The sequence below is a fragment of the Phodopus roborovskii genome, unplaced genomic scaffold (assembly GCF_943737965.1).
Source record: "Phodopus roborovskii unplaced genomic scaffold, PHOROB, whole genome shotgun sequence".
NCBI classification, from domain to species: Eukaryota; Metazoa; Chordata; class Mammalia; order Rodentia; family Cricetidae; genus Phodopus; species Phodopus roborovskii.
The window spans coordinates 5,979,211-6,001,544 of NW_026126611.1; the positions used below are offsets into that span (position 1 = coordinate 5,979,211).

At 50.3% G+C, this 22,334-nt stretch overlaps 1 protein-coding gene across 1 annotated transcript in view; it reads right to left on the bottom strand.

The window, feature by feature from the left end:
• Positions 1-20,770, bottom strand: part of Igf2r (insulin like growth factor 2 receptor) — a 78,607-nt gene extending 57,837 nt beyond the window's left edge. Inside the window, exons 1-2 of the mRNA XM_051206089.1 lie at positions 20,545-20,770; positions 3,737-3,876 (exon numbers count right to left, since the gene is read on the bottom strand). Coding sequence (XP_051062046.1) covers positions 3,737-3,876; positions 20,545-20,699 — 295 coding nt within the window. The 5' untranslated portion in view covers positions 20,700-20,770. The remainder of the gene's footprint in view (positions 1-3,736; positions 3,877-20,544) is intronic.
• Positions 20,771-22,334: the final 1,564 nt, after the last annotated feature.

Here is a 22,334-nt window from a genome sequence, read left to right on the forward strand (position 1 = left end):
AGGTTCCAGGCCAGGGCAAGAGGTATTAGGTAAAAAGGCCAGCCAAAGAAACACACCCTGACCCTGGGAACAGAGCTAAGGTCAGTGAAAGAAACATTGGCCCTGAAACCAGAGCCAAAGAAATACACTCTGCCCCTGACCAAGTCAGTATAAAAAACAACCAATCCCTGAGCGTGAAGTCCAGCCAATCTCTGAGCTTGTCTAAATTCAGGGACTGAAAGCCAACCAATTTCCACCCTGCAAAAACTCTTCCTCTAAAAAGCTTTATGTATAAGCTCTGTGCGAGCTCAGCTGGTTGCTGCATTTTCCACCATGACAAATATGGCCACCACACCCTGGATTCTTCTCTCCTGAAAAATCCAGCCTCTACAAAAGCCCTGGTACCAGCCACAGAGTCTCTCTCTGGCATAGCCAGACTAAGCGCCTGCCGACCCACTCAGCAGCTTGTTCTTCATTTGGTCCTCTCTGAGTCCTGCAGATGGTCAGGACACTTTCCTTTCTCTCTCTCTCTCATACATGAAAACTGTCTTCCATACCCTCCATTCTCCCTTGGGATACCTCTCAGAAAAACTCCAGCCTCTATACCTGGCATCCAACCTATTCGCCTTTACAATCAAATGTGGCCTTAATGCCCCTTAGATAATGGCCGTGTAACAACACTCTAGATTGGAGTATTATTCAGGACCTTTTCAACTAAAATGGAGACTCCCCTTTCTTTCCCTACATTCAAGCTTTCTCTTTTCTCCACTCCAAGCTGTTTGTATTTTTGTCTGGTGTGTGTATACACACAGAGAGAGGGGGGGAGGGAGGGAGGGAGGGAAAGGGAGAGGGGGGAGAGAACCCCTGTCTTTCAAGTTATCATTGATGGATCTGTAAGCTTGTTACAAAGTGGGAGCTGGAAGCCAGATCTGGAGACATATCTGCCACGCACTCCCCCAATTGAGTAACTTAGTCCCTTCCTGGAGTGTCCTTTGTCTGCATTGAGGGCTCAATATTTTCCTATCTTTAAACCTTCTTTGTTCTTAACTTACTGGATTCAGTTTTATAAGGATTCGGACATCTTGTAGGTACTAATGGCATTGGAGATCTCACTGAGCAGCAACACCAGAATGGCCACTCAGAGCCTGTGAGGGAAAATTAGTAACTAAAAGATACAGGACTTTAGTAAAGAATTAATGGCTATGTGCAAACTTGGTACAGTCTGATACAAAGAAGACAAAACATAATAAAACCATAAGACACAGGTCAAATGGGGCTGCAAATCCAGAGATCCACAAAACACACCAAAGCAGCACAGAGAACATCAGAAGGTACTTCAACTGTTAAGAGTATAACTCTACTTCTCTGGGCAATAAAGATAAAACAAAAGAAAGGATTGACCAGACCCCCCCCAAATAATCATAATCATAATAGGAGAGCTGGTAAACCCAACAGAAGTCAACAGCTGAGAGAATGGAAGGTTCAGAGAGGCTCAAGATTTAAAGGGAAATAAAAAATATGTACTTGTTAAAAAGTACTATCTGTGTTTTCTGGTGTAAACTTAAGTTTTGTTACAAACATGGAGCTAAAACAAAAATGGTTTAAATATTTTTACTGTCTAATACTAACAGCAGTCAGTCATTTAGGAATATAGCTCAAAATTTATGTCTGAGCTCTGGTCATTAAATTCAGATAAAAATGTTTTATGGTTAAATCTATTAAAAATTAAAACTAAAAGGTTAAAATTAGTAACACTGAGAATTGATAACATAAATTTAACAGTCATCCAGGTGATAATGGTTTTAAAAACATTAAGGGTACTTTATTTTTGATATTACAAAAAAGATAAGTTAGTAGCCATCCTTATAAACTGTTGGTTATAATGAAGCTAAGTATTAATAACTAATAATGGAGATAAACCTTACTCAACTGCCTGTATATGTTTTCAAAGGTTAAGCTTAAAACAAGTAACTAAAAACAAAGTTGTCTATTCAGATCGACCTAGGCAGATCTACAGAATATACCATTTACAATGTTAACTTAAAAGCTTATTATCAGACAGAATCCCAGATCCTGACAGTGACCTAAGGTCTCTAAAGAAGATTGTGATTGTGACAGCCCTTACCAGTGAGCAAGATGCTCAAATGTGATGCCTGCTTCCAGACAAGACCCGGCTCAGACTGTTCGGTACGGTTCTTAGCAATAAAAACCTTTTGCTTTTGTAGTTGGGTAGTCACTTGACGGTTGAGGAAAGCCAGTAGGCACAAGCTATGCTGTGCCTGAGCTGAGCTTTGGCCAAACTCAGCAGGGCGTGAGAGATCCAAGCTTGAGCTATAGCTACAACGAGCTTGAACACACCATGCGAGGGGACTGGGCTGAGCCAAGCTAAACAGAGCCACGCCTCGCGAACCTGAAGCCGCGGGACCCAGAAACCCAAAGTTTAACCCCGGAAATCTGAACTCAAAAAGAAACCAAATGGGGAAACCTGAATCTCAAACCGCGGGAACCAAACGCGAAGCCACGGGAACTGTAACCTGAAGTCAAGCCTGCTGGACCCGGAGCCCAGAAGCCAACACTTCCGTGAGAAATGAAGCCCAGGGACTCTGAAGCCAGCGGGAACCCGGAGCCCAACCAGCGGAATCTGAAACCCGGAGCCCAACCAGCGGAATCCTGAAACCCGGAGCCGAGCCCGCGGAATCCTGAAACCCGGAGCCGAGCCCGCGGAATCCTGAAACCCGGAGCCGAGCCCGCGGAATCCTGAAACCCGGAGCCGAGCCCGCGGAATCCTGGAAACCCGGAGCCGAGCCCGCGGAATCCTGAAACCCGGAGCCGAGCCCGCGGAATCCTGAAACCCGGAGCCGAGCCCGCGGAATCCTGAAACCCGGAGCCGAGCCCGCGGAATCCTGAAACCCGGAGCCGAGCCCGCGGAATCCTGAAACCCGGAGCCGAGCCCGCGGAATCTGAAACCCGGAGCCGAGCCCGCGGAAACCTGAAACCGGGAGCCGAGCCCGGCGGGACCCCGGAACCCGGAGCCGAGCCCAGCAGGACCCCGGAACCCCGAGCCCAGCCCGGCGGAACCCGGGACCCGGGGCGAGCCCGGCGGAACCCGGGACCCGGAGCGAGCCCGGCGGGACCCGGGACCCGGGGCGAGCCCGGCAGGACCCGGGACCCGAGGCGAGCCCCGCAGGACCCGGGACCCAGGGCTGTGCCCGCGGGACCCACAGAACCTCGAGCCGAGCCCGCGGGACCCTGAAACCCCGATCCGAGCCCGACAGATCCCCGGAACGCCGGGCTCGCGGAACTCCGAAACCTGGGGCTGAGCCCGGCGGAACACCGGAACCCGGCAGAACCCCGGGACCCCGGGACCCAGGACTGAGCCCGCGGGACCCACAGGACCACGAGCCGAGCCCAGGGAACCCTGGAACCCAGATCCGAGCCTGCGGGACCCCCGGAACCCGGGGCTGAGCCCGGCAGAACCCCGGGACCCGGGACTGAGCCCGCGGGACCCACAGATCAGCGAGCCGAGCCCGCGGGACCCTGAAACACAAAGCACTGCAGCGAGAACCCTAAACCGAGCAACGATAACCCAAACCTAAAGCCGTGGGAACAGGGAACTCAAACCACGTGAACCCGCAGACACATGGACAAAATAATCTTTTAGAAAATGCCTATTTAGACATTATATTAACAATATGTATCTTAAACATACAAGTGTGCACACCGCTACAGCCTGGTTTACATTAACAGCGTTACTTACCCACAGATCGACAGGTTTTTGTCTTTTCGTCACACATACAAACAGCACTTGTTGGCCCACACCCGGGAAGATCCACATTTCCACAGATGCTGAATTTATACATTCCATCGTTTCTGGAATTGACAGCCTCCCATGTGTAACTACAAAGGAAGAAAGACAATTTGTCACTTTCGTTGACCTGACAACTTCTCTCTGGCTTGACATTCAACTAGTATAAACAAGAAGGTGTTTCCAGTAACCAAAAATACCAAGCCACAAATGGCAAATATTTTGAAAAGCTGACAGGATAGAATCCCCCACATGCCTACCACCTAGCCAGGAAAACCTCAGCATACTCAAGTCGATCCTTATTCTAAGAACACCAACTCAGGAGAGCAACTACTTTGCCACACTGTGTGAGGTGGGGCTGAAGACCCAAAGCCTGCTGTTTCATTTCGTTCTGAATTATTTTATATGTGTGGGTGTTTTACCAGCATGTGTATCTGTGCACCACGTGTACAGTACCCAAGGAGGCCAGGAGAGGTTATCAGTTCCTCTGGAATTGGAGTTACAGACATTTAGGAGCTGCCATGGGGTGCTAGGAGTCAAACCCAGACCCCCTAGTGTTGGAAGTCTTTATCATTTATTACAAGTAGCAATTAATATTCTAGGTACCGACTCCAGAATATTTGTTACTATGAATTTGACTATATATAGAATATATACTGGGTGCTCTGTATTCTCAAAAAGGCTGCAGAGAAAGGGATTTTCTCGTTGGGGTCTGGGTCTCATACTATATGGCCTTAGTTTTTCCCTTTGATTCAGCACCGAGAAAACCCTTTAACCAGGAAATTGCATTCCTACCCCTGAGACTTAAATTTGCCAGGACATTTTGCACGTCACATCCAGGGAAGAGATGTGCTTTTCTCAAGACCCTACCGCCTTCCTGGCTCTGAGAGAGATGCATACCCTACTGTCAGAATTGTTCAATCTGCCTGTGGACATAAAACTCTGCCTGTGGGATAGAAACCTCAGGAGAACTTTTAGAAGATGGGAGAGAAATCTTAGACAGCACAATCAACTCACTTATCATGAGCCTAGTGTCAAATCAGAGACCCCTGTCCAAAAGCAAGTGTGTGTGAGCATCTGGCAAGTGACTGTGTCCTGGGAACTTGTGGCCACTAAGCTACTACAAACCTGAAAAACTGGTTAGTTGAGTGCCCAACCTTTGGGGGTGACCACGTCAGGCTTTGGAGCAGTGACTACTCAACAGACAGAGGTTGATCCCCAGAGGCCTGGGGATCATTAAATGCTGTTTCTTCTTCCTCCGGCTGGGGAGGCTGGGCTTAATTTGTTTCTGCCCGCGTGCGTGCGTGCGTGCGTGCGTGCGTGCGTGCGTGAGTGTGTGTGTGTGTGTGTGTGTGTGTGTGTGTGTGTGTTTTATTCTGGGGGGGGGTTCCAAACTTCTAGGCATTCTTCTGCCTGTGTGTCCCCTATCCCCAGTGCTGGGATTACAGAGGCCCAGCCACAGGGTTTCCTAAATACTCAACAAGGTACAGAATGACAAAAGTTCCCAGGCCTCATCCCAGTAGGAAGGACGGAAACTAGGGGAACACTGCACAATGCCAGCTCTGGCGGAAACAGTCCTCGGGGACAATCAGTGGGTCACTAAAGACTATGGCATAGCTGGGCCAAGTTACGGAATTACTCTGAGCCCTGACAGACAGCAGTGACTTCAGGGGTGGAGAGGGGGAAGAGGAGAGCAACTTGGCCGAAGATGGGCGACTAAGAGGTCAGCAGCAGGTGGGAGGCCACAGAGGCAGGGCAGCCACTCCTGTCCTGCAGTTAGCAGTTTTGAAAAGGACAGCCACAGCACGCTAGTAATTCACAGGATGTGAGTACATTTCTCTTGTTACGGTAAGCTACAGAGAAAATGCTAATCTCCCATTTGGGAGCTGTGATGAGGTTTTCCAAGGTAGCAGGCAGGAAGTTCACTGGAAACCTTAGCCTGACATCATTACAGCTCCTCACAGCCCCGTGACTGAAGTACCTACAGTACCGCAGAAGAGAAGTCTGCAATGAGAATCAAATCTAAAGAAACCCAGACAGAGAGAAACAGAGATAACGTAAGTTACACACAAGTCGGAGAAAAGGCTGCTTTGTGAAAGTGTACGGTTTTGTATTTCATACAAATTTATAAAGATGGAAGTAATGATGTAAAGGGGGCACAGGGGGTACTCAAGGCTTTCAACACAGGTTATCGGAATTGATTTATGGGCTCACAGGCAGCCCTCCCCAGGCAGGCAGATGTCCTCAGCACCGTCAAGTCAAACTGAACCCGCAGCTCCTCGAGAGGTATGATAGCTCAGCTCTTAGTCACATCACTTAGGAGCAAAGAAACAGGTCTCAGTATCTTCCAAACTGAACCCTAACGATGTGCAGGCTGTTAACACTTGAGGAGGTCTAATTCCAGTGGACATTTCAGCTGCTTTAAAACAATCCAACAGGCCTGGCACCCATGCACTGTCACTTGGCTGAAATAACATGTCAGGAAACTCATAGGAGACCAGTTAGCTCCACACCATAGTGAAAGTGAACTAACATGAGGGTACTACTTAAAATTACATTATAATACTCCCAAGAGTGGCAGAAATACATGGCCGCACTTTTAAAGATATGCCATGTCAGAAGGGGCTGCATGTTTGAAATCAGGTGTGACAATGGTGCAGTACGAACACCAGGGCAGCCAAGGAAGGAAATCAACAGTTAAGGACAAACTGGCCACTCCGAGAAGCCAAGTCTAGCCTACAATAGTAAAGGAGCCGCAAGCCAAGCACAGTGGCTCCTGCCTTTAATCCCAGTGCTCAGGAGGCAGACCTCTGTGGAGTTGAGGCCAGCCTGGTCCACATTGAAAGTTCCAGGACAGCCAGGGCTACACAGTGAAACCTTGCTCAAGAAAGGAAAGAAAAAGAAAGCAAAACGAACAATACAAGTTGTCACATTTAAATTTATAAACTAGATGGCTGTAAATTTTCTGGCTGGCCAAGCAACCAAAACGGCCTAGGCTGCAAACATTCTTAAAATGAATCTGTAAGAAGCTGACAAGTCAGCTTGGTCGTATCCAACCTGAGAATGGGTGCACTGGAGATTAAAGGCGCAGTCACATCTTTGAGGGACAAGTAGAAAAAAATTCTCTACTGGAAACAAATATGGAAAGCCAAAATTAAAATCCCACCCCACCGCAAGAGTTCACTGCTCCACAAAAAAGTCCCATCAGCCAAGAGGCCCAGAGTCTCAGCTGAGGCCATCACTCGGCCGGTAGAACACTGCCTGGCACTTGAAGCTGTGGTGGTTTCAGTGAAAAATGTCCTCCACAGGCGTATGCATTTAAACGTGGCTCCTGGTTAGTGGTACTCTTGGGTGGTTGAACATTAGGAAATGGAGCCACAGGCTTTCACATAAAATTAATAAGCACACATGAATCTGTAATTTGTCTTCCTTTAAAAATAAAAAAAAGTTGGTGATCCATGCAGCAAGATACACACACACACAGCACTCGCTGGGGGTGAGCAGAAGGCCGACTCGTGAAGACAAAGAGAATACTGAGTCTTTCCAACCTGAACCCCCAAGTGTGACTCCGCTTTGGAGGCATGTACCGGATTCCTCCAACAGAGTGTGAAGGCTGTCTCAACCGACACAGGCAGCACACAGGCACCAAAGCCAGACCAGCCTCTACTGAGAGATCAGAACACAGAGCCCCAGGGGGCCTGCAGCAAGGCAGCTAGCCAAGAGTGGACCCCGTGGCCTGGGTACTAGGAGAAATCTGGCCCGACAGGGTGACTCAACCTGACCAGGGGATGACACTGGGAAACACATGAGTTTGACACAGCAGAGCCCAGGATTATATAGGAAGTACTTCACTTCCTACTCTAACTAACCACAAGACTGCAGATAAAGATAAGACATCTGCTCCAAAACAAAGAGAAGATGCTCATGGAGTGTCAGCCATTAGTTGGCTTTCCCAGAGAGCTACGCAGGATCCAGAAGCAGGAATCAATTGGGTAAGGAAGGATCCAGCCTGAACCCCTAAATCAACTGTGACACCTACGTCCATTTCCGAGGCTAAGGGACCAGGGCTGGCAGGCAACCAGGGCCCGATGATGTCTCTGAACCGTGCTGTGAGTTATAGCAGAGGCAGGGTGGAAGACAGGGGCCTCAAAAAAGGAACCATGATCACACAGTGGAAGATCTCACAGACCCAGGCCTGGACCCTGCCCCTGCACCCCAGCCTACAGGCAGAGTGGAATTCATATAGTCTCTAACCCCAATTCCCTTGTCCACAAACCGAGCAAACCCAAAAGGTCACGAACAGGGAGCAACCTGTGACGTAACAGGGGTGTTCAGATTGCGTAAGAACTGAGTTCACACGCACAAAGGACAACTGCCACATGACACATGGCACTGGCAAGGAGCTGAAGACGACAGGGAGGGCAGACCCTTCTCATCGCCACACCCACCATGGTGCCGAAGAGTCTGAACCTCCACACAGAACTCCAGGGGTGCTGAGACACGGCAAATACACACATGCACACACAGTGCCTCAGCATGGCTGTGACAAACACGAGAGGCAACTTAGAGAAAGATCTACTTTGGCTCAGCTGCCCCACTGCTATGGTCTAAGCTGAGACCAAACATCACAGCAACAGGAATACGAGACGGGAGAAACTACTCGCTCAGCTCACGGCAGTCACAAAACACAGGGAGGGAAAGTAGGGGAAGGGGGCCACATATGCAGGCCTGGGACAAGATGGCCTCCAAAGACATGCCACTCAGGACAGACTTCCTCAACTGAGCACCAGCTCTGAAAGTCCCAATCCTCTCCCAGTCACACATCGAGTTAATCCCTCGATGACAAAGTGAAAGCCCTGATGTGAGCGGAGTTTCTGTGTTCCAGCAGCCACTCCCAGATAACCACTCAGAATCTTAACTATAAATGCTCTACCAATAGCTCAGACTTATTACTAGCTAGCTCTTACAACTTAACCCATTTCTGTTCATCTATGTGCTACCCCAAGACTCATGGCGTTTACCTCTCCTGTGTGTCCTGCTTCCTCTATCCGACTCGAGACTCCTCTACTCTACCCTTCTTCCCAGCATGCTCTCTGCCTTGAAAAATCCTGCCTAGCCATCAACCAATCAGCTTCTTATTAACAATGAGGGCAATACATATTTACAGTGTACAGAGACTGTTCCATAGCACCCTGATGAAGCAGCCACCTCTCGGTGACTTCATCTACCACTAGAGACCAAGGTTTCAAAAACCATAAGCCTTTGGGGGTGAAGAGATGATACCCCTCATACCCAAACTACGCACACACCCTACAGTGCATGTGGCGGGAGGGGGGTACACATAGACAAGACATCAGACCACAGAGCTTGCCCTTGGTTGTCTCCTTAGGACAGCCCAGCAGCTGAGCCTCCCCAGGCCTCCACTATCTTAACCTAAGTGCTAGCAGCTGCCACCACAGGGTAGCCAGGTAACCATGCCCAGTAGCACAGGGGCCAGGACTCTCCTCCACAAAAACTTCCCTACAGCAAACAACATCGGCCCTCCAAAACACAAAGCCACCAACAAGAGCCCAGAACGTGGGTTTGCCCAGCTCAACTCTACCATACAGGTTGCAGGCCAGTGTTTGAATCCTCAGCCCTACTCCAAGTGGGTGTCCTGTGTCTGTAAACGCGTGCATTCCCCTGTAACTGGGATTATGTTCTCCTAAATGGTAAAGATCGGATGCTCTCTTGCTGCAACGGAGCTGCATTAAAGCTCAGTGGCAGAGCATTTTCCTCAGCCTGTGGCAGCCTAGGTTCATCCTAGGTCTGTGATGGGACCCTAGTTACGAAAGGAGTCTCGGGTTGTTAGTTGTCAGATGCTTGACTACCAAGCTCAAAGCCTTGAGTTCAATGATGCCCAGCACAGTATAAAAAGAGTAGAGGCGTGCAGCTGCAATTCTAGACCTGGGCAAGAGGAGACAAGAGGTCAGATGTTCAGGGTCAACCCTGGCTATATAGCAAGTTCACTGCCAGCCTAGGTGACAGCAAATTGTCCCAAAATGACAAACCTGGGACAAGCCCTTGGGGGCTTCCGAACATAATCACTTAACCCCGCTGTCTCTCAAGGAGCACGCAATCTCCATCTTAAGAGACATGAAACTACAGACCATGGATGTAACCTAGCCTGCAGCCTCAGATCAGAAAGTGACCAATGCCAGCAGGGACTTGCCATGCCCTCTGCCCCAAGCACAACCTACTTCCCATTGCATCCTGTCAGCAAACCTGTCACCACCCTGAGGGACTTGAAACACAAGCAGCCACTCTGCACAAACGCAAACCAATCGGAACCTTTGTGTTTGGGGTCTGTTTCTGAGCCTCATTCCTTTCAGCTCAGGCTGATTTGGAACTCAGGGCAATCCTCCTGCCTGAGCCTGCCACAGTGCTAAGACCACAGAAATGAGCCACTGTGCCTAGCTTCCTATTCTCCACATGTTCTTGGTCCCCCAATAGCTCCAAAGTCATTATAGTCGTCATCTCTGAGTCCCAGCCCCAGGCTAATTCTTCACATCTTTCCTGCACCCCCCCTACTGGAGTAAGCAGGCTGCTCCCACCACGCTGACCCCCTTTGGTCTCAAACAGGCAGAGTCCTGCAAGGCTCTTCTCTGTTGTTGTGTAATTTACCCCCTCACTTCCTTCCAGGCTCTACCTTATCTTTACAGAAGAGCCTGGACCCTTGTCACTGAGCCCTTTCAAAGCCCCACCATCCTCTCTCACATTACTAAGGAAAGCCAGGACCCGTGAAGCCACTGGCTCATACTGCCTCCTCTAAGAGTCAACAGGAAGCTTTCGCTTCAGAATGGAAAGTAACACATCTACAGCTGGTCGGGTGAGAGGAGGGGCCCAGAGGGACAATGATGATGACTCAGTGGGTACCGCCCTAGTCACTTCTAAGAAACCCTAGTCTGTGTCATTTCTGGCCTGGTGACTTGTTCTATTTGCAGGCCAGGCGGAGGAGTGGGGAGTTTTCCCACACAAAACATCTGCTTTAAGCTGTGCGGCTCACAGCCAGGCCTGTTGGCACGGACTTGCAGAGCCAACTGCAATGGAGGCTAAGGTAGGGACAAGCGGAGGGCCGTCCTAGGCAACCCAGTGAGAGCCTCACAGATTTTGTCATTGTTTCACTGGAGACACAGCTCAAGGGCACTGTGCTTGCCACCGCCGTATAAGCCAAGGCCCTACCTTCAAATCCCACTATCGCCCAAAACAGGGAGTGCAGACTGGTTTTGGAGTCAGCCGGAATTCCAACAACCGTATATCCAGTCACACCTTAGCAGCCACTCAAAAGCCCTGTGACAGCGCATACCCAAGAGTTCAGCAAACAGCCACCTCTGACACTTACTTCCCAGGCCACCGGGAGGCGAAGCAAGTTGCAGGCCACTGTTGACTGGCTGCACACTACCTAACTTGCCCTGGTGTCCTACCCTGCTCTACAACACCTGCAGGATCAGTCAGGCCCTGAGGAACTTGGCCTCCAGCGCTAAATGAGCAAAGAAAACTCCTGCCAAAGGCCAGTGGCTGATCTGGAGGGACAGTTTCACACCCACGGGGCAGGACAGTGGGATTTTCCTCCACCATGATGGCTCTCAGAGACCAAAATAGAACATGACAGTCTTTGGCACCACAATATCCTTGCCAATAACAGCTGATTTGCAGTTGTAGAGCAAGGTGCACTGACCCAACATTTTCTCACTAACCTGTGGGGCCCTACCTACAGCAGGCAACCCCAGCCCCCAGGGAGCCAAGGAAATCCTGCTGATGGCAGGAGACACTGGTGGGTATATATGTATCAGCCAGGCCTTCCTGCCTCCCACTACAGATATACAACCACAAGGCTTGGTGGCTCATGCCACCACCACGTTCTGCTTCTGGATGGGAGAGAGCAGCCCAAACCTGGACCTGGCACCTGCCCAAACCTCACACCTACTGTGCCGTGGGGGGGGGGGGTATGCTGGGAAAAAGTCTTGCAATCTGCTAACTCAGATCTCAGAACTCTGAGTGTGAAGAGGGACAGCAGACCCATAGACCCACAACTTCAGACTTTCTCAGAAAGGGCCCTATTCCTCCACACAAGGAAATCTCGACCAGATGGCACTCACTGAGTCAGAAACTCCTGGTCCAACAAGGGGTAACACCAAGACAGTGACTCCTAAAAGTGGCTTCCAGCCAAGCGCAGTAGCACCTGCCTGTAATCCCAGCACTGAGGATGCTGAGGCAGGAAGACCACATGCCTGACACTAAAGAGACAGCCATTCTCAAAACATATATATGGCAATGGTGTGGAGGAAAACCACCCAGAGACAGGCTCGACTCCAGCTCCATCGCCCAGACCGGTCTCAGGCAGGTCTCACAGAGTGCTGTCTAGCAGCACCAGTGCCCTGCCAACAACTGTCAACAGGGGCCAGCAGCTGCCTCCTGCAGGAAAAGAGATGCCGGGTGGGTGCCCACAGCAGAGTCTCAAAGACCAGCCCCTAGCACATTTTACCCATCTCCCAACTTCCCCAAAGCAAATTATAGCCAAGTTTCAACAAATGTTCCCAGCCCTCCCCTGAACAGCTGCACAGGGCAACAGATGTCCAGGATAAGATTTACCATGAAGAGCACAATCAGGGGCCACCGGGGGTCAGGGCAACACTAACACAAGATAACAACCAAAGAAAAGAGCCAGGGAACAAAAAGATAGAGCTAGGCAAACCAGGTATGGTACTACTTGCTTGTAGCCCAACATTCAGGAGCTTAGGTAGGAAGTTCGTAAGTTCAAGGCCAGGATGAGCTAAACAGTAAAATCAGGTCTCAAAAACACAGCTGGGTGATGGTGGCACACGCCTTTTATCCCAGGCTTGCAGAGAGAGATAGCCAAGGACACAGAATGAAACCCTGTCTCAAAAAAAAATAATAATAATAATAAGCAAATAAATAGATAAAAGGGACATTTAGGAGGAAGAAACAAGTGGATCTCTGTAGGTTTAAGGCCAGCCTGGCCTACACAGTGAACTCCGGGACAGCCGGGGCTGTGTAAAATGATCCCTTCTCAAAAGGGGGGAGGAGGATGAGGTGAGGGCAAAGGGCCTGGGAAGCAGCTTGTCGGGTAAAGGCTTCCCCTAGTGTGAGCACAGCCCCAGAAGTGAACCCCAGCCCAGCTTAAAATCAGAACCAAAATGATTACAAGATTTCAGTTCATCCTCAAGTACATAGCAAGTTTAAAGCTAGACTGGGTACCCCAGACTTCATGAAGGACATGAAGCTGTGGGTCTCCATCAACAAGGGAGCTGCAGAGCCCATAGTAGACAGGCACACATGGGTACACCCCATCCAGACACAGAGCCATGAACAAGTTGTAAAAAAAAGGACCCAGGGCAGGAATAACTGGGGGCCGAGGAAGCTGAGCAGCACAGCTAAGGACTCTGACCTATACTCACTGGCCACAGTGGAAAAGAGAAATAACCCTAAAGGTCGTCTATGGATTTGCCCACACATTTTTACCACAAAGAAATGACTGAGACAGGCCATGTTCCGGCCCCCACTTCTGAAGGTCTGAGGTCAAACCACGCCAGTGATGGAGGCTTTCAGGACAAGATACGGGAATACATACACACACACACACACACACACACCTGTGCCATGTGTGTCTGTAGCATGTGTGTGTGATGGACTCAGTCACAGGCTTCACATTAATGGTGTCACCTAACCCTAACCACCTCCCAGAGGCCTCACCTCTGAACCCCAACTGGGACTAAATGTTCACCCTCCTCCCTGTCATAATGGGGATTTAACTTCCGACGATGAAGCTTTGCGGACCTCCACCACATCTACACGGCGGCACTTGAAGGCTATGCTTCAGTGGGTCCAGGAGGTTAAATACTAGAAAACACCAGAAAGTGGAATTAGAGGTGTAGAGCCTTGTAAGAGCACCATGAGCCTCAGGGAAAGAACACAGGACTTTAAAGAGGGTCTTTGTGTCGCTAACATATTTTGAAGTTTACTGTTTTAGCTGCATGTGTGCATGTGTGCATGCCTGGTGCATGTATGTGCAGGTAACACACTGGGTCCCCTGCAGCTGGAGGTACAGAGCTGGTTTTCAGTTTGCCTGCCATGAATACTGGGCGCCAAACCCACATCCTCTGCCAGAGCAGCACGCACCCTTAAGCAGCTATCTCTGCAAAGCCTGAAGACATTCCTTAATACAAGGCAAATTCATTTTAAAGGTTTAAGCTTTCAACTAAACACAGAACAATTAGAAGTTAGTAAGTGGGTACTGATAAACTAGAAAAAAGTTGTAACAGTGGGGCCTCCAAAGACATTAAACATACATGCAGGCAAGACACCCATACACAAACATTTTTAAAACATCTCAAAAAACAAACAAACAAACAAACAAAGCCAGGTGTGATGATAGAAACCCTGGCTGCTAGTACTTGAAGACCAAAGACAGTGGATCACAAGTTGGACAGCCTGGACTAGACAGCAAGACCCTGTCTTTAATTAATAAATTAATTTTAGAGAAATTTGAGGACGGGAAGCGTGAGAACATAATTTGGAGCCTTAGAGCCCACATTAAAGAGCCAGCAGAACATACTTATTATCCCATAGATGAAGAGGTTGGGAGTGGAGGAGGCAGGGAGATCCCTGAAGCTCAAAGGCCAGCTAGCCTGGGTGGAGTTCCACTGAGTGAGAGATCTTGTCTCAGAGAAAAGGCGGTACATGAGGTTGCCCTCTGACCACACACAAACACGCAACAAAGACACACATACACACAACACAGACACAGACACACACACAATGCATGGACACCTGCACTGACTCTCCCTCCCTCTCCCTTCTCCCCTCCTCCCTGAAAACACAGATTATCAAAACTGGCCCAAGAAAAGACAGGAAATCTGCATAGACAAGGGTGTAAATCTGAACCCTGAAATGTTGGCTAAGGGGACAGATGCTTATGACTCCAGAGACTGAGGAAGAGGACCCCAAGTTCAAGGCTTGCTACTCTACACAGGAGATCCTGTGTCAACATGACGGATGGACGGACAGAAGGACGAACAGACAGACAGACAGAAGACACCATATTTAAGTTCCTCCCCAAAGCACTAGGTTACTAGATTACTGCTAAATTCTACCAAAATATATGGAAGAGAAAATGCCTACCTAGTTCACCCAATGCATTTAAAAAAAAAAAAATTTTTTTTAAGGCTGATTGATTCCACAAAACTGTCATATTCCTGGTAACAAAAATGAGTTGAGACCACAGCAAAGAAAAATTACAGCATGGTACCAGTTAAACACTGAGCTGCTACCCAGCAGTGGTAACACACACTTTATCTCACCACTTGGGAAGTAGAGGCAGACAGATCTCTGTGAGTTCAAGGCCAGCCTGGTCTACAAAGCAAGTTCCAGACAGCCAGGGTCATTACAGAGAAACCCTGGGGGAAAGGGAGGCACACCTCTCCAGCAACCACATCCAGGACAGCAAATAAAAGACTACCTTCTCACAATACACACACACACACACACACACACACACACACACACACACACACACACACAATTAACTAAGAGGATAAAATCTCTGTGAAATATCTGGGGACATTTTCCTCTATATCACCCAGGTGAGGGGCATGTTGTGACCAGGAGCGCTGCCTAACACCCTGCAGTGCACGGGAGGCCCTTCCAACAGAGAGATTCTGCCGCAGCTAAGATGTCTTAGATTCTGTGGTTAGTATGAAAATGCCCCTCATAGGCTACCATATTTGAACACTTAGCCCAGTTGGTGGTGACATTTGGAAGGCTTAGAACATATGGCCTTGCTAGAGGAAGTAAGGCAGGCTTTCCTTCATGCTGCAGTTAAAGCTGCCATTGGGCTACCATGCTAACCCAACCAAGATAAACTCCTTTGACTAAACTGTCATAGCCATGGTGTTTTATCACAGCAACAGAAAGGGGACGGAGGGAATCGCCAAACACATACCTAAGGACTTGACCCTGAACACCTTAGAAACTCGTAAATTTCTGCAAGTATACGATAAAAAGTTGCTAAGGGGTCAAAAGACAAATTATTATTATAAACAAAAAGGGGGGTGCTGTTTTAAGATCTGACAGAAAGTAGAGGCAAGAGGCCCAGGAATTCAAGGTCGCTCTCCACTACATTACAGTGAGCTGCAGTGAGGGTATGCGGCCCTGTCAAAAAAGGAAAACAAAAACCATCATGTTACCATAATTAACAGTCCCAGGCTAACACACACTTACGGTTGAGGAAATGCATGCACACAAATGGTCATGATCCAAGCTAACATGTGGCCTAAATTAAGTATATAAGCATTATTCTTTTGGAAAAACTGCAGGAGGGGAAAAAAAAAAAATCTCCCTAGAGATAGCAACTAAACTGACTGCAACTCCCAGCTGGCTTCATTATTCTCTTGTCCTCAATATAATAAAAAACTCTCCAGCATTCATACCCAAACAGTTTGGAGAAAACTTGTCCTGTATAAATTTCAAAGTAGTTAACCACCAGACCAAGCATTTTATAATCAGTTCCAAGTGTTAGGCCTTCCCCCATGAAGGATACTGCAAACACTTAAATCAAGGGTGGAAACATGCACTTAACATACCTAATGTGGCATTCTGCAAAGTTTAAAGTAGCAAGTTACTCCATTGAATGGCACGCAAGAGCATTACTTGGCCCCTTCTGGTTCTGCATTGCCTGGCCTCTGCTCCTCTCCTCCCTTACCCTGTATCACTCACTGACCTTCACATGTTCCCTACCCCAGACTTCATTCGGGTCAGTGCCACCAACAGGCTAGGCAGTGTCACCAAGCACATTTTTACACGAGCTTCTGTACTAGCACAGCACATCCCGAAAGACCCAAGTAACTTCTTCCAGCATACTGTCCTCCAGACACTAGACAAATCAAACAGTGCCTGGAATCCTGGCTACAACCGAGACTAGGGCAGGAGAATGGCAAGTCAACACCAACGTAAGAGAGCAGGAATGCAGCTGGCAGGTAAAGCATGTACCCACCATGCATGAGACCCTTGGTTCAGTCTGTGTGTGTGTGTGTGTGCGTCTGTGTGTGCGTCTGTGTGTGTGTCTGTGTGTGTGTGTCTGTGTGTGTCTGTATGTGTCTGTATGTGTCTATGTGTATCTGTGTGCATCGGTGTGTGTCTGTGTATGTGTCTGTGTGTGTCTATGTGTATCTGTGTGTGTGTGTCTGTGTGTATCTGTGTGTGTCTATGTGTATCTGTGTGTGTCTATGTGTATCTGTGTGCGTCTGTGTGTCTGTGTATGTGTCTGTGTCTCTGTGTGTGTCTGTGTGTCTATGTGTGTCTGTGTGTAGCCTCTTCAAAGAGCAAGCAGTTGTTTACAGTGTACACTTTCTTCTGCCATGTGTGCTGTACACACACACCTCCCAGAGCAGGCCTCTCCACTGTGCAAATAAGACCTGTTGCTGAAATGGCCCCTCCCTCCACTCGGGCTCTTCATCCCTCCCCAGGCCTAAATGTAGTAGGAACTGCACCCCTATCCCAGTGGCCAGGGGCCTAGCTCATCTCAAAGCTCTGCACCAACCTGAAGTCCCCACAGGAAGCTGATACCCCAGAAACAGACCAGGACTCCCCTCCTGTACTCTGGAAATTAGCCTCTCTTGGGAGAACCTATGACTCAGGCTTAGGAAAGCCCCATGGTGCCTGGGCATGCCATGTTACAGAAATAACAACTGCTGGAACTGCCCTGGGCATCAAACCACACCACGTCCATTTGTGTTTTTGTTTGTTTGTTACAGCAAGGAAAAAGTAGTCGTTTCCATTGTTCACAAACACCTGGGATGACCCTTGTCACACAAGGAACTGCCTGCCTCCATGTGACCAAGTGGCAGAAACACACACTAGACCACCCACTACAGGAGCCTACTGCCCACACCCAGGAGTCCCGTGTGGGCCATCTGTTTCTCAGCCACGGAGCCCGTGAAGAGAATGAACGGGTGGCCCCGCGACCCGGAAGGGACTCATACTGGATCTGGAGAGAACGGCTCGCCTCCTTCCTCACTCATGTGATCACATTAAGGGACTTGAAGGTGACTTTATCTGACAGTACTCAGATAACTGCCCACATTCCCAAGGAAGTGGTTAAAAGCTTGAAGAGATTCTCAACTAAAGGGCTGTGGGTCTGGTTCTGTAAGAAAACAGCTGCCTAGCTTTGTCCCAGGCCTGGATTGATCTCCCAGAACACAAAACTAAACAGAAACACACAGGACAAACTACACTCTGCAGATACTAAGTTTGGAAGAGACACTAAAATTGGTTCCAAGAAAGTTTCTATGTACAAACAGGGCATAGTGACAGGCAAGGGACAGGTGTGAAGAACTGGGAAGTTCAAGGTCCCTGAGGAAATCCAGAGGAACAACCTTAGAGATAGTCAAAGACTGTGGCAGGAACCGCTAACAACACCCCGGAGAACCTCTCTAGCACTGGCATGAGCTGCAAAGGCCATTCTACCCGGCTAAGTACCAGCACTTCCCCCACCCAGATGAGGTAAATGGCCACAAGTTCAAGACAGTGAGATGACCACACACAAGTGAGTGGCCCTGAGACACAGGTATCTTATCAGTTTTCCTTGTGAACTTATAACCGATTAAGAAATAAACTCTAGGGTTTGGGGATTTGGCTCAGTGGTAGAGCACTTGCCTAGCAAGCACAAGGCCCTGGGTTCAGTCCTCAGCTCAAATAAATAAATAAATAAATAAACAGACAGACAAACAAACAAACTCTAAGCCAGGCGGTGGTGGTGCATGTCTTCAATCCCAACACTCTCGGGAGTCAGAGGCAGGCAAATCTCTGCGTTCCAGGCCAGCCTGGTCTACAGAGTGAGTTCCAAGACAGCCAGGGTTACACAGAGAAACCCTGTATTGAAAACTAAAAAAATAAAAAAGTTTAAAGGATGGAGGGAGGGAGGGAGACTAGCTAACTCTAGGTAGCTGGAAAGACGCTCAGCAGTTAAAAGCACTGGTTGCTCTTGCAGAGGACCCAGGTTCAATGCCCAGCACCCACATGGTGCCTCACAGCCATCTGTAACTCCAGTTCCAAAGAACCTGACAGCCTCCAAGGACACCATGAAGGCATGTGGTCAACAGACACACACAAAAATGGATGCTAATGCACACAGAGTAAAATAAAAATAATTTTAATTTCTTTTTTAAGAAATGAATTATACTACAGCTGGAGAGCGGCCTGGTGAGGGGGGCCCAAGTTCAATTTTCTACACCTAGACAGGCTGCTCACAACCACCAGCTCCACGGGATCTGAGAAGCTGCTGTGGCCTCTGCATGGCAGATATAACTCACTCTCTCTCACTCTCTCTCTCTCAAAGACAAACACACACACTTTCTCTCTTTAAAACTAATAGTGCAAAACAAATAGAAACCCAAGGAAAGGGCTGTAGGTCAGTGGTGGGTTATTTGCTTAGCATGCCTGACCTAGGTTCAATCCCCGGTACCATCCCCCTCAAAAGAAGCACATTCCAATTAACTAGGAGGACCGTTTCCACAGCACTAGTGAAGCTGTGTTAATTCTTGGTCACAGCCGACCTTAATCCAAAATTTCCTGTTCTAAATGCCCCCCTCCTTTTGTTTAAGGGGCACCGTTTGTCCATATTGTGAAGTTACTGGGGCAGCAATTTCTCTTCAGGCAGCTAATTGGTCTATTAACTGCGGTGCAGCAGACTCTCCCTCCAGGTACTCTCCAAAATGGGAAATGGAAGTCTGGGGTGCCTTGTTCCTCTTACAATGATTCCTCCAAGTTGTGAATTCCAGGTGAAAACAAAACTAACAAGCGGTGGAGGGAAGAGGTGGCTGGAACCACCATCAGAAACTTGAGAAAGTCAAAGGTAAGGCTGGCTTCAATATTTTCACCCTGCTTCCTTATTATCCAAGTTTTAAAAACTTCCCATCACCCTAAGGAGCCCAGAGGAGGCCAGTCCCCAAACTCCTGGGATTAGAAGTTCGTTCCCTCAGCCCACGAGTCTGCGTCCAACACCAACAAACTTCAACGGGACTGGAGATTATACAACCTTGCTTCCCAGCACAGAAGACTCCACTCTGGAGACAATGACATCATGTGAGCAACCAGACAGGAAGCTGACTGGGAGAACTGAAGGGTAAAGTCTTGAAAGCCAACACGGATGACCACCCCTCAACCCCCGCCCCACCCACCCACCCCCACCCCGTCCAAAGAAATGAGGGAAGAAAAAAAAATAAAAAAAAAAATAAAGCCGAGAACTGCCAAAGACGGGTTCAATGTGCCATCGAAACCACCACTACCCAACTCCAAAGCCACCGTGGGCTCGCACTCCCTGGAGAGCCGTGCACACTGGAGGGGGATGGAGGGGGGGAGACGCCTGCGAAGCCCCGCGGGCTGGCACGTCAATGAAAAAAACGTGCCGTGGGACAAAAGCCCAGCCGTGGCTCTGGCCGCTGCAACTTCCGACGGGGCACACCCGGCCGCGGGAGTCGCACAAAGCCGCCGGGACTTAATGACAGCCACAAGTGGCCGTCCGGGCGCGGGGCTCCGTGGGCCGAGCGGCTCGGCGGCGGCTGCCCCGCGCGTCCCCCTGCGCCGGCGCAGCCACCACGCGGGCAACTTTCCCGCGGGGGCCGGGCCGGGCCGGGCCGGGCAGGGCCGGGCGGGGCGGGCGTCTGCGTGTCCCCCGGCCCGCGCCCGCCACGCAGGACACCCACCTGCACAGAGCGGCCAAGTCCGCGGCCTGGGCCTGCGCGGAGCCCGGGGCCGCCACGAGCAGCAGCAGCAGCAGCAGCGGCGGCGGCAGCGGCGGCGGCCGCAGGAGCGCGACGCGCGGCCCGGAGGGCTCAGGTCCCGGCCGAACGGCCCGCATGGCGCGCGGCGTGGGGCTCACGGCCGTCCGAGGCCGCGCCTGCCCGGGGCGGCGGAGGCGAAGCCGCAGCGGCAGCCGGGGAGCGAGAGCCCGGAGCCCGAGCCCGAGCCTGCGGGGTGCGGGGGGCGGGGAGTGCGGCGAGGAGGCGCTGGGCGGGCGGGCGGGCGGGCGGCCCGGGCCGTCACGTGACCCGGGGACGCCCCGCCCCCCGCCCCGCCCCCGCTCACGTGACGCCCTCTCGTTCAGGTGATCTCCGCCCCGCCCCGCCCCGGGTCACGTGAGCGCCGCGCCCGCGCGGGACGGGCGGCGTCGCGGGCCGGGCGCCTGCGCCAGGTACGCGCGCGCTCCAGGCCCGGCTCCGCCGGCGCCGCAGAGCCCGGAGGAGCCTCAGTTTCCCCGTGCGGCGTCCCGGTGGCGTCGGCGCGCGGGCGCCTCCTAAGTAATCCCTTCTTCTGTCTGGACCAGTACGGTGGCCGAGATGGAGTTAGGTGCAAAGGCCCTGGTTGATACTTAGTGTTGCACGGGATGCGGGTTAGAAGGTCGGTTTTTCTTTTTTCTAGAATCCTGCACCGGAGGTTCCGACCCATGCCCCGCTGGGCCTCACAAGGAACCCTGTGGAAACGTCATTTCCCCCAGCAGGGCTCTCCGCAGCAAGTTTGGCGCCAGTGAGGGACGAGTGTCCAGTAAACCAAGGGGTGACAACCGAGTGACACTCAAAACTTTTGCTTTCAGACTGCGGCTTCGCTACGTAGCTCAGGCAGGACTGGGATTCGGAACCTGCTACCCAAGCCTCCTGGGCGCTGGGTTTGCAAGCGTGCGCCACCACCTCTAATATATATATATATAAAGTTTTATTGTTATGGTCAGCTATAGGTGCCCATATTGTTGTGTACAGCCGTGACCTAGGGAGCGTAAAATAAACGCGGGGCTTAGGAAATGGCTCACACTATAAAGAGCTGCGCGCATGCAAAGCCTGCTGCGGCTGCAAACACGTGTAACCTCGGTGGGGAGGCAGAGGAGCCCTGCAGTTTGCTGCGCACCGGGTCTAGCTGAATCTGGCAAAGGTCCGCGTGCAACGAGGGGTTGTCTCGATAAGATGGAAAAGCAAACAGAACATAGTCCTCTGGCCTCCACGGGAGTGTGCAAGCACACACACAGGGAACACTTAAGATAACTCTGCTGGCTGTGGTGACATAACCTTTAATTTGATCCCAGCAGTTTGAAGGCAGACAGACCTCTGTATGATCAAGACTAGCCACAGCTACACAGTGAGACCAGACCCTGTCTCAAAAGAAAGGAAAAAAAAAAAAAAAAGATACTGTACGGCCCAGACGTCTACTATGATTATTAAGAAGTGGGCCCTGTACAGACACAGCTGACCTGAGCTCTTGGGAGCTCGTGGACTCTGAACCAACAGATAGGGAGCCTCCAGGGGACCCCGCCAGGCCCTCTGCATGTGTGACAGTTGTATAGGTTGGTCTCTTTGTATGGCTCCTAGCAGTGAGATCGGGACCTGTCCCTGGTGCTTAGCTGGCTTTTGGGAACCTGTTCCCCATGCTAGATGACCTTGCCTTGACGCAAGGGGAGGAGTTGGGTCATGCCTCAGCTTGATGTGCCTTGCTGTGTTCAAGCCCT